Source organism: Molossus molossus, unplaced genomic scaffold, assembly GCF_014108415.1.
Source record: "Molossus molossus isolate mMolMol1 unplaced genomic scaffold, mMolMol1.p scaffold_m16_p_17, whole genome shotgun sequence".
Classification (NCBI taxonomy): Eukaryota; Metazoa; Chordata; class Mammalia; order Chiroptera; family Molossidae; genus Molossus; species Molossus molossus.
The window spans coordinates 71,054,828-71,071,003 of NW_023425352.1; the positions used below are offsets into that span (position 1 = coordinate 71,054,828).

The 16,176-nt window shown below is 47.3% G+C and overlaps 1 protein-coding gene across 1 annotated transcript in view; it reads left to right on the forward strand.

Moving 5' to 3' along the window:
- The first annotated feature begins 14,979 nt into the window (after positions 1 to 14,979).
- GLUD1 (glutamate dehydrogenase 1) overlaps positions 14,980 to 16,176 on the forward strand; it is a 37,623-nt gene continuing 36,426 nt past the window's right edge. Inside the window, exon 1 of the mRNA XM_036265016.1 lies at positions 14,980 to 15,439. Coding sequence (XP_036120909.1) covers positions 14,995 to 15,439 — 445 coding nt within the window. The 5' untranslated portion in view covers positions 14,980 to 14,994. The remainder of the gene's footprint in view (positions 15,440 to 16,176) is intronic.

The following is a 16,176-nucleotide window of genomic DNA, read 5'->3' on the forward strand; positions in this document are numbered from 1 at the left end:
TGCATGTTGACACCTTCTTTGCAGTTGGCTACATTTATCAAGTTAGGTTCCTGTCAAGCTCCATCTTATTTACAACAATGGCTGCAAAATATCATGCTACATTTAAAACTTTTTTTCTTTACTGATTTTAGAGAGAGAGAGAGTGAGAGGGAGAGAGAACATGGACTGGCTGCCTCCTGCATGCCCCCACTGGGGATCGGGCCCACAACTTCAGCATGTGCCCTGACGGGAATCGAACAGGCAACCTCTTGGTACAGGGTTGACACTCAATCACTGAGCCACACTGGCCCAGCCCATGCTACATTTTAGTAAGAACCACCCAGACCTTGAGACAGTCACCATCTTCCCCCCTATGATCGGAGCTGATGACATTATCCCCCGACTACATCAAGTGTGTTGATGCCCCAAATTCCTTACCTACCACCCACTTTCCCACCTGCACCATCCTCTCTGTTATCCCCACTTCAGTGGAAACTACATCCCTAGTCCTACTCAAGCTCAGCATCTTCACTTCTTCCCTTCTGCTCTTCAGGACGATTCTCAATCTTTTTCCTATGCCTTCAATCTTTCCCTTGCTACTGACTCTTTCCATTTAGCATACACAGCCATCCCTCCTCACTTCGCACTTCGCCTTTCCCGGCTTCACTCTATCGCGGTTTTTCCAAATACTATACTTGAAAAGACTGCAGTACAGTAAAGGCGCGAAAGTCGAAGTGCAAAGTGGGAGGGACGACTGTAATGACTTCTGATCCCTTGCAGAGCTGTAAGCCAGAGCACGCAGCCCTGGAGACGCCCTGGTGGGCTGAGGTGGGCCGTGGCAAGGACACTTGGGTGTTGTCTGGTCGGGTAAGACGAAGGTCAAGCCAGAAGCAATTATAGATAAGATACAGGCCTATCCCCGACCAGAAACAGTGAAAACAGTTGCAGACATACTTGGGACTGCTAGGGTTCTGGGGAACCTCTATACCCCAGTCAGCCACGCTGATGAAGCCCTTCCACCGCATGGCCCGAAAGGGGGCAGCCTGGGACTGGTCTCCTGTGGTGGAGCAAGCGTTTCTGGCCACGAAGTGGGGGAAGCCCAGGCGCAGAAGCTGCGAGTCCTAGATCTGGCTTTGCAGTTCCTCCTGACTTGCAGGTGGAAGACTCGGGGTTTGGCTGGGGTCTCTGGCAGAAACATGGGGCTTGGAAGAGTCCTACCAGGTTCTGGTCCTTGAAGGGAGCTGGGAGTCGTCACTCCCTTATTGAGAAGCAGTGGGCGGCGATGTGCGCTGCCTTGTTGGCCGGTGAAAGTATCACTGGTCATTGTCCTGCCACAGTGCAAACCACGCACCCGGTAGAGGGTTGGTTACGGTCTGGGGCTACTCGACCACGCACGACCACGCACGACCACGCAGTGTAGGGCAGGACGGGAGGAGCCCTCTGCGGGGGGTTGAGGAAAGCCCCGCCCCTTTGCGGAGGGAAGCCTCCCCTCCGGCAGGTGCTTGGTGCACCGATGGTTCTGCGGAGGCCAATGCTGAATTGGGCTGCGGGGGCCCTGCAACGTACGCATACCTTCTGGCACAATACCGGAGCTGGATGTTCTAGCCAGTGGGCCGGCCTGAGAGCTCTGTGGGCAGTGCTGATGAGAGTCGGCCGTGTGCACCGATAGCTGGGCGGCGCACAGAGACCAACTCTACGGCTGCCTCGCTGGGCAGCCTGGAAATGGCTGATAGGACACCGACCCCGTGGGGAAGGATATGCAGCAGGACCTGTGGGGACGGGCCTGATCCACCACGTGTCAGGGCACACACCCCTGCAGGCCTGATGGAGGCTCCTTAGTTACGTGCTGCACCCTGTCCTGGGCACAGGGAAATGCTTTATAGGTCAAGTCCCGACACCCCAGCCTCTGGGGGTGGAGTGTTGGGGCCTGGGAACTTGGCCTGTTGTTGACAGAGGCCATGGTTCAGGACCTGGAGCAGGCTGCGCAGGCGCAGACCCTGTTTTCTCACATAAGCATGACACAGCAAAAGCGTAGGACGCATGCGCCATGCAGCGCCCCGTGTAGATGATCCCGGTGCACAGGTCTGGAGTCTGTAAAAGCCGTTAGAAGAACTGAATAAAGGGGCTGCTTCTGCTGGGAATGAAGGTGCTGCCGCCTTTTGTGGATCCCTCCTGATATCGGCTCCGTGCTCTCTTTACCTTGGGCATCTCACCAAGAAACCCCCCTTGCAAACCCCCCCACCCCCACCCCCATCTCTGATAACACAAAGCAAAAAAACTACAGCCACGATTTTCACCCAGTGTACTGCAAGAATTTTTAAAACGTGATACCTGACTATTTCGTTAGTGGCACTGACCTCTTTTCCTTTAGACTGTCAAATAGAAAAGGGAAATAGCCAACACAATAGCTGCCCGGTGGGAACGAATCGCAACTGTACCTACTTTTCGGTGTGCCACAGACCTTCAGTGATTAGCTCATGTGTGCCGGAGAGGGAAAAGGTTTCACACTGCTGAGCTGCAAGCACAGAGAAAGTGGCAGGTGACAATGTTAAGTGCAATTCTCCGATAACAATGAAAAGGACATACAAACCTGGGGGAGGAATGTGGAGAGAAAGACCAGTGAGAAGACAGCTTGGCTCTAAGTTCAGAATTCTTACCACCTGTCCCATTGGTATTGTCTTGGGGTGAGAAAACCTACGGCATATCTGTGGGGAAGAACCCAGAATAAGAGATGTGGCCCAGGAAACCGCAAGCCTTCAGGCAGAACCGTGTCCCTAACATCAAGGTGCAGGGCAGCGATGGCCAGTGCACGCCCAGACCATGTTCCGGGAAAGCTGCCTCAGGACCCAAGCCTGCCAGCAGGATGGAAGAGTCATTCCGGAGTTTGCTCCGGGCCACTGGGCCAAGTCCATGCTTACTGAGAGCCCAGCAGGCACAGACCTGCTGACCAGAGGCCATGGCGGGAGCAGACACCAGCCTCAGCTGAGCAGAGCAGACAGTGCTATTCGAGACCACCCGTCAAGGTGACCTTAGCAATGGCCAATGACAGAGGGCGGTGCAGTGATGAAACGCCCCCTTCTCAAAGCCAGGAGAAATTAAAAGGCTTCTCCATGCCAGGAAAAAAAAAAAAGGTGTGGGGGAGACCTATCTGGAAAAACTAAAATTTTACCCAAGGGTCTGAATTAATTAAGTTAAACCAGAAGTTACTGACTTTATCTTAAACTGGCAAGATTGTTTTCTACTACCCAGTAGATAAGAAGTTCCAGAGCTAAGGAACTTGTAAAGAAATGAACTACATCTTTGCACAAACTTGTGGCTGAGAAAATGTATGCCTGCTATATTTCCACTCAGGTTTCCTGCAGCACAGAAAACAGACCTACATGACCTACCTCTCCAAAATCAGAATGCGCTGTTCTCCACCTGGACCACACCGGTGTCTGGCCATTACTGAAACATGTCGAGGTCTTCCGTCAGTCAGGGCGTTTCCAGTCTACTCCTCCCCTCGCTCACAGCTCTTTATGTAAGTTTCTCCAACTCGTCCTTCGTTTCCACTCACATGTTTCTTCCTGGAAGGGCCTTCCCTGACCAGCACGCGTACAGCGGGCCCCCGTCCCGTGGCAGAGCAACCTCCCGCCCTAGAGCCGCCCCTGACCAGCACGCGTACAGCGGGCCCCCGTCCCGTGGCAGAGCAACCTCCCGCTCTACCCTCCCCATGAAAATGAGAGCTCTGTTCTTGTGTGTCCCGTTCACCAACTACCCCAGTGATGGCAGTAACAGTTGTTCAGTAAATAGTTCCTACGTGGACAAGTGAAACAGAGTCAAGTGTAATATGCCCTGGCCGGTTGCTCAGTGATTAGAGAGCACTGGCCTTTGGACCAAAAGGTCGCAGATTTGATTCCATTAAGGGCACATACCTGGTGTGCAGGTTTGATCCGAGTCAGCCAATCAATGTGTCTCTCTCACGTCAATGTTTCTCTCTCTCTCTACCTCCCTCCCTTCCATTCTCTCAAAAAAAAAAAAAAAAAATCAATGGAAAAATATCCTCAGGTAAACATTAACAACAACAAAAGATGTAAAGTGTAATAAACAAAAAATAAACTTTTTTTTTCACTTCTGGTAAATCTAATTATTAAAGAGTTCTAAAAAATTAAATGTAGAGAACCACCATATTTTAATTTGGATATCAAGGTCAAATAAAAGAACATAAGTAAGTTCCTATTTCTGTTTTAAGAACAATGTAATTATGGAGTTTTAGAAAGATGGTATGTAAAAATCACAGGATGTCTTCTTCAGCCTAAAACCCATTAAATCAGAAACATGAAACAGAAACAAACAAATCCAACAAATCATCAAGACAGTGTCCCTAAAATTCAAAACAACAACAACAACAGCCATACAGTGCAAAGAAATAAAAATCAGCCTATAAAACTTTCCTGAAGAACAAGAGACTGTGGTTGTAATGAAAGATGCTCCATACTCTCTCATGGTTAAAAAATAACGTAAGATATCCTCTCCCCATATGAATCTACACATCTAGTATAACGTCAAGTAGATTACAAAAGGATATTGTGTTTGTTTGTTTTTTAAAATATGTTTTAATTGATTTTCTTAGAGAAATAAAAGGAGAAAGAAAGATCGATGTGGAATGGCTGCCTCCCTCCCTCACAGCAACCGGGAACGGAACCCTACCCTGGACACGTGCCCTGGCCAAAGTCGCATGGCAGCCTCTCAGCACGTAGGACGATGCTCACCCAGCTCGGCCACAGGGGCCAGGGCTTTGTTTTGGGGCAGAGCTTGTTTGTTTTTTGAAGTTAATCATGACGCCCTGGCCAGGTGGCTCAGTTGGTTGGAGCACTGTCCATACACCAAGAGGTTTCGGGTTCGAGCCTTGGTCAGGAAACATAACCATGTTGTGAGTTCGATCCCCGGAACCCCAGTTGGGGCACATGCAGAAGGCAATTGATCGATGTTTCTCTCTTTCTCTCTCCCTTCCACTCTCTAAAATTCAATAAAAACATATCTTCAGGTGAGGATTAAAAAAGAAAAGTTAATCATGACCAATATTAGACATACCAAGATAGTAAGAAATCACCCAGTTAAAACTGTAATAGAAAACCAGGCATTGCCCGGCTGGTGTGGCTCAGTGGATTGAACGTCCTCCCATGGACTGAGAGGTCCCAGTTCAATTCCTGGTCAAGGCACATGGCCAGGCTGCAGGCTTGGTCCCCAGTAGGGGGCGTGCAGGAGGCAGTTGATCGGTGTTTCTCCCTCACATTGATGTTTCTCTTTCTCTCTCGAAAATCAATAAAAACATAGAAAACCAGGCATCTAGAGTAGCACTGGAGTTATTTTGGCCTAAGGGCATTTATCCATTTTTTAAAAGTATCTCACCAGCCCTGGCCCATTTGGCTCAGCAGTTGGAGCACTGGCTCTAGGGCCAAGGGGTCGTGGATTCGATTCCCTGTCAAGGGCATGTACCTGGGTTGCAGGTTCAATGCCCAGCCCCAGTCAGGGTCGTAGGGAGTTAATGTGTCTATCACATCAACGTTTCTCTCTCTCCCCCCCTCCATCTCTCCCCCTCTCTCTAGAAATCAATGGAGAAAAATGTCCTTGGGTGAGGATTAACCCCCCCACAAAAAAATCTAACCAGAGCTTTCACGTTGATGCTGGCAGGTATCAACATCTGAATCTGAGATGGAATCTGTTGCATTGCTTTCAGCTGTGCCTCCGAGAAAGCAATCATAATGGTTCCACATTTGATGAGAAACTGTGACGACAGTAATAGGTACAGGGGGCCTTGAACACTCACTCCATGTACCTTACCCCAAGCTGTGCTTCTCATAGTGTTGCTACACCACAGAGTCCAAAGAAACTGTCACTTCTACCCTTAGCACACAGACAAGAACTCCTAATTTCAACATAAAGACCAGATTAGACCTCTTTTGTTCATTTAAGCTACTTGCCTATGTGTTACACCAATGAGAATTGCTGATGGCAACTTAACCTGAAAATCTGCTGAAATCATTTCAACACTTGACATTTCATTACAATTCCCAAATTTTCCCTGGCACATTGAGGACAGGTTTCTCTTCTGTCTACTTGTCTGGCAACAGAGTAAGCATCACATTTTGGAGCTGCTACCTTACAAACTGTCAATGATAAAAAGCTGTTGGAAAAAGGGGAGGCATAATGTTAAAACTATCATTACTATATAAGAGCTCAAAGGGAACTAGCTTGCAAATTTCTCAATGTAGAGAATATGATAGTTTTCAAAGGGAATTAGAATCTGCAGATTTCTCAATGTATTGAACATGAGACCACAACATCCTAAGCCCCAATGTTTCATGCCTCTTAAACCTTGTATTCTAAGGAAATAGATGATCACAATAAGATAACACAGCAGGTCAGTTACTTTCTGTGGCGAATAGGACAAACACTACTGGTTGTCAACTTTGCAATTATCTCTTCTACACTTTTACCTTTGCTGGCAGAACCTGCCTGCACTGCAGAAGCTCAGTGGCCGGAAGTCATGGGCACTGACCCACTCCTAGCTCCTGGGGCTCACGAGCACTTCAGCTGGCAGGCAGGCCTCTGGGAAGGCTTTCTTCCCCAACGAGGAGATCTGTATGAAAGAAAACTGCTGTTCTCCTGCGCAGTGCTCAGCTGTGTCTGCATAAGTACTATGGAACTGCTGTAGCAAATTTTTTTAATATGTTTTTTTTTTTTTTTTTTAAGAAAGAGAGGAGGGGGGAGAGAAACATCGATATGAGAGAGACACATGGATCAGCTGCCTCTTGCACACCCCCTATTGGGGATTGAGCCCACAACCCGGGCAACTGGGACCTCTCAGTCCATGGGACGAGGCTCAATCCAATGAGCCACACCAGCCGGGCTACTGAAGCAATTTTACAACCACAAGGAAAGACCGTCACCAACTTGCTGAGAAAAACACTTGGGTCTCAGATGGCATCACTGACCCTATACCAACAATGGAATAGCCTGGCTTCCTGAATCCTAGTTAGATAATAGCCACCTTGGTTAACTTATGGCTTTAGTTTATGCCATTTTTATTTGGATATTATTACTTGAGCGCCAGAGTTTCCTAACTAACACAGGTAGCAAATACCTGTCTGCTCCATGCTGTCTAGATTAGGGAGTCAGACCACTGCCCTTAGCTGACTCCAGCCGTTTCCAGCGTCTGCCTTCACTCCACTGCTTCACTCATGTTGTCTTTTCCCGTCACTAAGGAGCAAATTCAGTGCAACTGTATTCACATCTATGCTTCACAATAACATGTTTCTTTCACAACTCTGTCCTTTTCGCTCCTCCGGCATGTTTTTCAGTTGTGTCTGCTTTTAACAGCATCACAGAAGTGTCCCAATTTTTAGCTTATATTGTCTTACTATACAAACTCCAATCTCATATTGAAATCACAACTGATCTAAAATTTCCAAAAATGAAATGCTAATGTAGAATAACGAGTTGCTTTTAAAGAGGTTCATCCACAGTGATCAATAAATGGAGCTGAACGGTGAGGCATCCTGAGTGATGAATGAATCGAGGTGCTGTCCTTTTTGCATACAGGAAAACAAAAAACATAACTTCAACTGAAAACCAAAAAAGATGACAGAGGCATGAGTTACCTACCAGTGATTTCAAAACCCTACCTTAGTACAATTAATTTTTCAGACCTCACTTGTTTCTTACATGCAATGCTTAAGGGATAAAAAGGTCCTACTATTTTCCATGTTACCCACAACATGGAAACAAACCCTTAGAAAGTGGATAAAACCTTGTTGAATATTATTCAGCAATGCAGCAAAGTCGAAGCAACCAGACAAGCACATATAACTGACATTTGATTTATTAGGAAAAAAACATTTATTAAGAGGAAAAAGACGACAAACCCTGAAATTTTCAGATCCTTTTCTTTGATATATTTTTCTTTTTCTTCTTCATTTTTTAAATTGATTTTAGAGATGGAGGAAGAGAGAAAGAAACATCAACATGAGAGCTCCCCTGTGCACCTTGACCGGGGATCAAACGCACAACCTGCGTGTGTGCCCTGCCCGGAACTTGAACCCATGACCCTCCAGTGTACTGGCCTCCAACCAACTGAGCCATACCAACCAGGGCAGTATATTTTTCTTTATTGTTTTTTGCTTATTACAAAAACATGCTCACTGAAAGGAAAAAAAATCAAAATTACAAATTTTTCTAAAATCAATTAGAAACACAAAATCAAATATTAGAACTTTTCCTGAAAACTATGCCACAAAGGCTCAAAAAACAATCCATAATGCACCAAAATTACCAATACTTGAAAAAAAACAGAAGCAGGTGATACTCATTTTCAACCAAATTGCTATTTAAGCCAAATTGTTGTGACGAACAAATTACTTTCAACTGAAGCGTCTGCTAGCCTGTACTTTGAAACCGTGGTCTGGCCATCTTCAAGCGTTTGCGTGTGCTCCCGCAGGACAGGGCTGGGTGCTCTGTCTCACCGCTCATCTGGCTGATGAATGGAGCTCTGACAAGCATGTGTGAACCAAAACCTTTAAACTGAGCAACTTAGGGACCTGATTTTAAAAATCAGCTTTTTTAGTTTCTTATTTTAAAAGCTCTATTTTTAAAATTTAAATATTTGATTTGTGATATCATTTAGTTTTATTACATCATTTTTAAGTATCTAGACAGGGTAACAATTTTTGACAAATCTTTTTGCCAACTAAGCAACTTCATAAGAAAACAAAATGCTGGCCTGGCCGGCATTGCCCAATGGTTAGAACATCAGCCTGCACACTGCAGAGTGGAAGGTGTGATTCCCTGGTCAAGGTCAAGGACGTGTACCTGGGTTGCAGGTTCGATTCCCACCCCAGTCAGGGCACATACAGGAGGCAACCAGTAGATGTGTGTCTCTCACATCCATGTTTCTCTCTCTCTCTCTCCCCCTCCCTTCTTCCCTTCCACGCTCTCTAAAAATCAATGGAAAAAAAATATCCTTGGGTGACGATTCAAAAAAGAAAACAAAATGCTGATGACTATTAAATTCTTTCTACGTTCAAATTCACCACTCACATTAAAGAATGTAAAGCAGTCCTGAGTTGAAAGAGTTTGAAACTGATGTTCTATGTAGTAATGGGTTATTCACTGTAGTATCAAACTACTGGAAACAACCCAGAAATACATCAATGACAAACTAGCAAAAATAATTTTGGTATATCCATATAATGAAATACTATGCGACAGTAAAAGAGAATGAGGAGCAGTTAGGCAATAAAATAAAGTAAAACACACCCAGATTGGACAGGGAGATGTAAAATTATTATATTCTGAGAAGACAAAACATTGCTTAGAGAAAATTTAAAAGATACAAATAAATTAAAAGACATCTCATGTTCATGAATCAGGAGATGTAATATTGTTAAAATGGCACTACTTTCCAAATTAATCTATAGATTTGACATAATCCCAATCAAAATTCTAGCCAACTTTTTTGCAGAAATTAACCACCTTATCCTAAAATGTCTATGAAAAGTCAAGGGACTCAGAATAACCAAACAATCCTGAAAAAGAACAAAGTTGGATGACTCATACTTCCTGATTTCAAAACTTCTGCAAAGCGACAGCAATCAAGACACTGTGGTACTAGCATGAAGACAGAGATATGGGCAAGTGGAACAGAAATGAAGAGTCCAGAAACACACCCTCCCATTCAGATCAACTGATTTTTGAAAGAGTGCAAAGACCATGCAGTGGGGAAGAAATAGTCTTCCAACAAATGTTGCTGGAACACATGGATGCCCACTCGCAAGAATGAAACATGCCCAGCTGATGTGGCTCGGTGGACTGAGCATAAGCCCATGCACCAAAAGGCTGCCAGTTCAATTCCTGGGCAGGGCATACATCTGGGTTGCAGGCTCAATTCCCAGTGCAGGAGGCAGCTGATCAATATTTCTCCCTCACTGATGATTCCATCTCTCTCCTTCTGACTTCCTCTCTCTAAAATCAATAAAGACATATTTTTTAAATAGTTGGAGTTTTTTTAAAAAAAGAAAGAATGAAAAGGAAATCTTTACTCCATATACAAAAACAAACTCAAATGGATCAAAGACCTACATGTAAAAGCTAAAACTATAAAACGCTTAGAAAGAAACACAAGTGTAAATCTTCATGCCCGCTGATTACACAGTGATTTCTTAGACATGACACCAAAAGCACAAGCAACATAAGAAAATATTTATAAATTAGACTTCATCAAAATTTAAAACTTCCGTGTTGCAAAGGACACCATCAGAAAAGTTAAAACACTTGCAAATCATATATCTGATAAGGGATATACATCTAGAATATATACAGAACTCTTACAACTCAACAATAAAAAGACAAATAATATAATTTTAAAATGAGGAATAGATGTGAATAGACAGTCTCAAAAAAGATATACATGGCCAATGAGCAAATGTAAAGCCACTCAACATCTTTAGCCATTCAGGAAATGCACATCAAAACCAAAATAAGCTACAATTTCACACCAGATAATAACAAGGGTTGAGGAGGATGTAGTGAAATTGGAAGCTTCATACACTGCTGGTAGGAATTAAAATGGTGCTGCAGCTGCTGGGAAAACAGTGTGGCAGTGCCTCAGAAGGTTAAACACAGGTTACCATATGACCCAGCAATTCCACTCCTAGGTATATAGCCGAGAGAATTTAAAACATATGTCTAAACAAAAACTTGTACAAGCGTGTTTATAATAGCATTATTCACAATAGCCAAAAAGTGAAAACAACCCAAATGTCCATCAGTGATGAATGGATTAAAATGTGTGAGCGATCCCTAGAATGAATATTCTTCAGCCATAAAAAGAAATGAAGTATTGACACATGCTACAATACGGATGAATGTTTACAACATGACGCTGCCCTGGCCGGTGTGGCTCAGTTGGTCGAGCGTCATACCATGCACCAACAGGTTGCCAGTTTGATTTCCGGTCAGGGCACAGGTCTGGGATGTTGGGAATGCAGGAAGCAGCCAATCAATGTTCCTCTCTCCCTCTCCCTTCCTGTCTCAAAAAACCACAAAAATCAATGAAAACATTTTTTTTTAATTATACTAAGTGAAAGAAGCCAGTCACAAAGGACCACATATTGTATGATTCTATTTAAATGAAACGTCCACCATAGCCAAACGTCAAGAGGTAGAAAGTACGTATTACCTTTCTAATTAAATTACTTTAAAAACAACTATGTTGTTCATGTATTTACGTTATGTCTTCCTACATACTAAATTCTTACTCTAGAATACTTTTAAAAGCACTTGGAAGCACAGAATGCTGTAAGAAGAAAGCCCGAATGGTAACACAGCTAAGAGAAACTCACAGACCAGAAAGGCAGACAAGTGATTTGTCTGCTGAATACTTCCAAATGACCAGAATTCCCTTCAAGTTCAATTCTGGCCTCCTTCTGAACTGGAAATGACTACCAATAATTAAACTTTAATTTGCAAAATTTCTGCATACTTTATAAGGGCAGTCACCAATGTAAAGCTGAAATTCACTAGATTTTTCATCATAGTAAGCAATTTTAAACTACTTAAAATATTTCTCAGAATAGTAAACACAGCATAACCTTGGAGTAGATACACGGGTTTGAATCTTAGCCTGCTGTTTACCAGCTAGGTGATCATCAATGTACTTGGTCTCTGTAAGCCTCAGCCCCTACTTTGGCTACATCAGAAATTAGAATACTAACTACTTTAGGGTGAAAAGAAACACTTCAACTATTTACAAAATGGGGGCAGGGGATAATTTCACTTTTTTTTAAACCTATCTGTACTGTTTGAAATTTTGTACATGTATATAATTTTAAAATACAGTGATTTTAAAAATAAAAATATCTGCTTTCTAGGGATCTTTGGAGCCATTTTGTAAGATATCCACACATAGCAGACTCCGGGTTAAAAATAATTTCCTCACTCCTTCCATAGCCCTCTGCTGCCGGAAAGGTGACCTGGCCCTTGGCGGGTCTGCCTCGGGCTGGCTGGTTCTGTGTGGGTTCTTGCTTGGTGCAGTAAATTTCACAACATGAGTCCAGGTAATTTTTAGAGGATGTTTATCAAAGCTGGGGACAGTGAAACAAGAAAGGGCTGGGGAAATGAGCCTAGGCTGGCCTGCTTCGGCTAAGAAGTCAGAGAAAAGGAGGCCTTGGGGACAGGTTCAGGGGGTGTGCCTGGGATGAGCTGCAGCTGCCCAGTGCTGCCCTGGTGGCAAGCCTCCTGTGGTTCCTTAGAGTTTAGGAGACCCATGCCTGTGGGGAAATGGGGGGTGCGGGCTTGCTCCTGGGGGAGAGAGCATAGTGGGATATTTGTTTTGAGAGGTTTAAAAGGTTGGGCATTTAGGGGGTCTTATGGAAGGATCTCAATAGAATATTCATCAGTTTTATGCTGCTGTACCAAAATGAGATTTATTCCCTTAACTTCATCTGTCTTGGGTGTGGTTGGTAAATGACACTAATTGGATTTCTGCTATCTACCTCCTTGAGTAGGGTAATTTAAGCTATTTACCCTCCAGCTGGGGAGAAGTGTAAACCATTTACTCTTAAGTGTCCCTAGTTTAGGGAAGATAGAACTTACCAGATGAGTGCAAACTGCTATTTAACGGTCTTAGTTACCCTATTCCACTTGTCAAGGAAGTGTTCTAGCTTCTTCCTGTCCTGCCTACTTCCACTTTCTTGAATTCGGTGAGCAAAACTTGGAGAAAGCAAAGTTAAACATTTATTTTTCTGAAGGCAATCGTTATCAAGAAAGAGATAAAAAAGGGCAATAAAACAAAGTTTTTAAACCACTTTCCTCAAAACATACCAAAGAAGTTCATGTAAAGAGGAAAAAAATGTCCACATATTTACTGATTCTAATCACTTTATTTTGGAAAATAAAGGTTTTGTGTTTGGGGAAGGGGGGGTTGGCCATGTTAATGACAATACTATCAGGTGACAAGGAAATGTGGTACCTTAATCTTTTGAGCAACAAGACAAATTCAGGATTCAGTTCAAAGAATATTTTTCACTAAAAAAACACAATACAAATATAAACATGACTATTTTATCAAGCAAATTTGGTAAAATATCATCTCCATCTTTTGAGAGTACACTGAGAGATGTCATTTAACTTATCTAGGTTGTCATCTTATACTTTGCAGGATATTGTTAAGAATTAAGAACATTCTCTTTCATATTCTCATGAGTAATAGAATAGATGAGTAATAGAGAGTAAAGCAGAATGTTCTAATAGATGAGTAAAGTGAAAGTCAGAAAGCAAAGTAGTTCTGCAGGTCAAAAAGGTGGTCTTTAAAACCTCCGAAGTCCACTGGGATCACTAGAGGCGGCAATGTGGCCTTTGGTAGCTGTCTTACGAACAGAGTTATTGCTTTTACAAGCATGAGCATACCCACAGGAGTGATTAACGTCAGCCTGTCTCATCAAGTATGCCTAGGTACATAATTAAACCTTCAGAGAGGGTAAAGTTCACAAATCCTCTTCTGGACCATTTAATACATACATTACTGAGAACGAATTTCCTGCAGGGTCTTTGTTTTTTTCGCCTGTTTCCGAAACATAGTTCTGTTGCGTAAGAAGCGTCAAAACCTGCAGCGAGTTTTTGAGTTTCTTTGAGCCAAAACTGAGGGCAGTGCCAGGAAGCAAGCTCTCAAGGGCTCCCCAGAGTAATACTTTGGCGGTTTCGTTTAGGCCGTTGGAAGGAACCGGGGACCACAGGGGAGATCCCACGGCCGCGGGAGAAAGCCGGCAGGGGTCGGAGGAAAGGAGAGATATGCGCTCCCTGGGTGGTGACACCCCTTACAGGAGGCCCCGGGGGGGGGGGGGCATTCCAGAGGGGTGCTGACCAGCAGCCCAGAAACAAAGGACGGGCTTGCCAAGGCAAAGGTGCCCTTACTCAGGCTGTGTGTCCGGGTGGGGCGACCCACCCCGACCTGTCGGGTCCGGGGTTCACGATGCATGACAGCAGCCCTGCTCCTCCACACTGAAGGGGAGCACGGTCCGGACACTGTAACAGCGAGCTCCGGGCCTTACGTAACTCCCTGATGTCAACATCCTTGAGCACCGAAAGGGACAAAGTTACAAAGTAGCACAGCCAGCGGGGAAGGGGTTGCCCCGCTGCCCGCCGCCTCCTCTCCGGGTCCTGCGACCCACCGCAAACGCGGCCCCGCGCCCACAGCCCGGCCCTTCCGCGGGCCTCCGGCCGCCGCTTCCCCGTCTGCCCCCGGGACGCCAGGACAGGCCGGGGACAGGGCGGCCGCCCCGCCCCGGGCGGAAAGGAGGGGCTCCGGTGACTCACACTCCCCGCGGCCTGCGCCAACCGCACCGCCTCCATCCCCGCGCCGCCCCGGCCCGCCTCTCAGCGCCCCACGCCCCCCCGAGGCAGGCGCGCCCGCTCGGACAGCACCCCCCGCCCCGGAGAGCCCCCCTCAAGCCCCAGGCACTCCACCGAGGAGGCCACGCACAGACCTGAGACCGCCTCCCGGGACTGCAGACAGCCCACGCGGGCCCTCGCCCCGCCCCGCAGCTCCGCGGCTTCGCGGCTCCGCGACCCCGTGAGCATGCGCGCCAGCCCTCGCGCGCCAGCCCTCCCGCGCCTGCGCGGCCCCGACTGCCCTGCGCGGCCCCGCGAGCATGCGCGCCGGCCCTCCCGCGCCTGCGCGGCCCCGACTGCCCTGCGCGGCCCCGCCGACCCGCGCCATCGCCCGGGAGGCTGGGTGAGGCCGCGGCGGAGGCGCGGCTCTGCGGGCGGCGCGCGCCCCCCGCCCCGCCATTCACAGGCGACGTTGCCCGGCGGCCCCGAAGTCCGTCCCCCTGGTTAGGCGGCGAGCGCCGGAGGGGAGGGGACAGCCGAGCCAGGCAGGAAGCCGCGGCTTAAAAGGGCAGCGCGCGCCGGCCCTTCCCCTCCCACGGCCCCGACCCTCCGCGAGCGCCTCGGCTCCGCGGCCTCCGCCCCGCCGCCATGTACCGCTGCCTGGGCGAAGCGCTGCTGCTGTCCCGCGCCGGGCCCGCCGCCCTGGGCTCGGCGGCGGCCGACTCGCTGGCGCTGCTGGGCCGGGCCCGCGGGCAGCCCGCCGCCGCCCCGCAGCCGGGGCTCGCGCCGCCCTCCCGGCGGCGCTACAGCGAGGCAGCGGCTGACCACGAAGATGACCCCAACTTCTTCAAGATGGTGGAGGGCTTCTTCGACCGCGGCGCCAGCATCGTGGAGGACAAGCTGGTGGAGGACCTCCGGACCCGGGAGAGCGAGGAGCAGAAGCGGAACCGGGTGCGCGGCATCCTGCGGATCATCAAGCCCTGCAACCATGTGCTGAGCCTGTCCTTCCCCATCCGGCGCGACGACGGCTCCTGGGAGGTCATCGAGGGCTACCGGGCCCAGCACAGCCAGCACCGCACGCCCTGCAAGGGAGGTGAGCGCCGACCCCCGCCCCGGCCTCCTGCGGGTCCCGGGCCGCCGCTCCGCCCCGCTGGCCCCTCCCCGGGCCCCCGCCCAGCCCCCGCCACGGACAGTGCTGGCTCCGGTGGGCAGTGATTTTTCCGCCTTAACCCTCCGCGGAGTCGGTCCTCCCTCCCTCCCCCTGGGGCTTCTGCGGGTGTTGATGCTGTGTGCAGAGTAGACACTGCCCTGCTCTGTGGATCCCAGTGTGTGTGACACAGGATATGGGTCCCGAGGAAATGCGCTTCTGGAATGGGGAATGCCTAGCCCGTCCGATGGTGCCTTCTGCAAGTTTTTGTGAGCTTCTATGACTCATCCGAATGCAGATTATGAAATAGTTTTCCGAGTTTGGGGTACTCTTTCCACACCGGTGACAGATACACAGTAACATACCAAATGAACTGCCTTCCAGGTTTGAAATCTAGACAGTTTTGTTAACCAAATGAGTGTAGTAATGACACGTTGATCTTTTACATTATTTTTCTACCCTGACAGCTTTTGTTTGATACAAAATAATAATACATGAGCAACGTAACATCTGACAAACACCGGGCGTCCTGACAGTAAATCTAAAGGGTGTAGACCGCAGGATGGCCCGCCAGCCAATGGAATGAAATAGCCTTGGGGGTGTGTACTGGTCCTGGCTGGCACGGGATTGAGCTAAGGGAAAAGATAAGTAGGTGAAGAAAGGAGTTGAGCGGTTACAGTTTG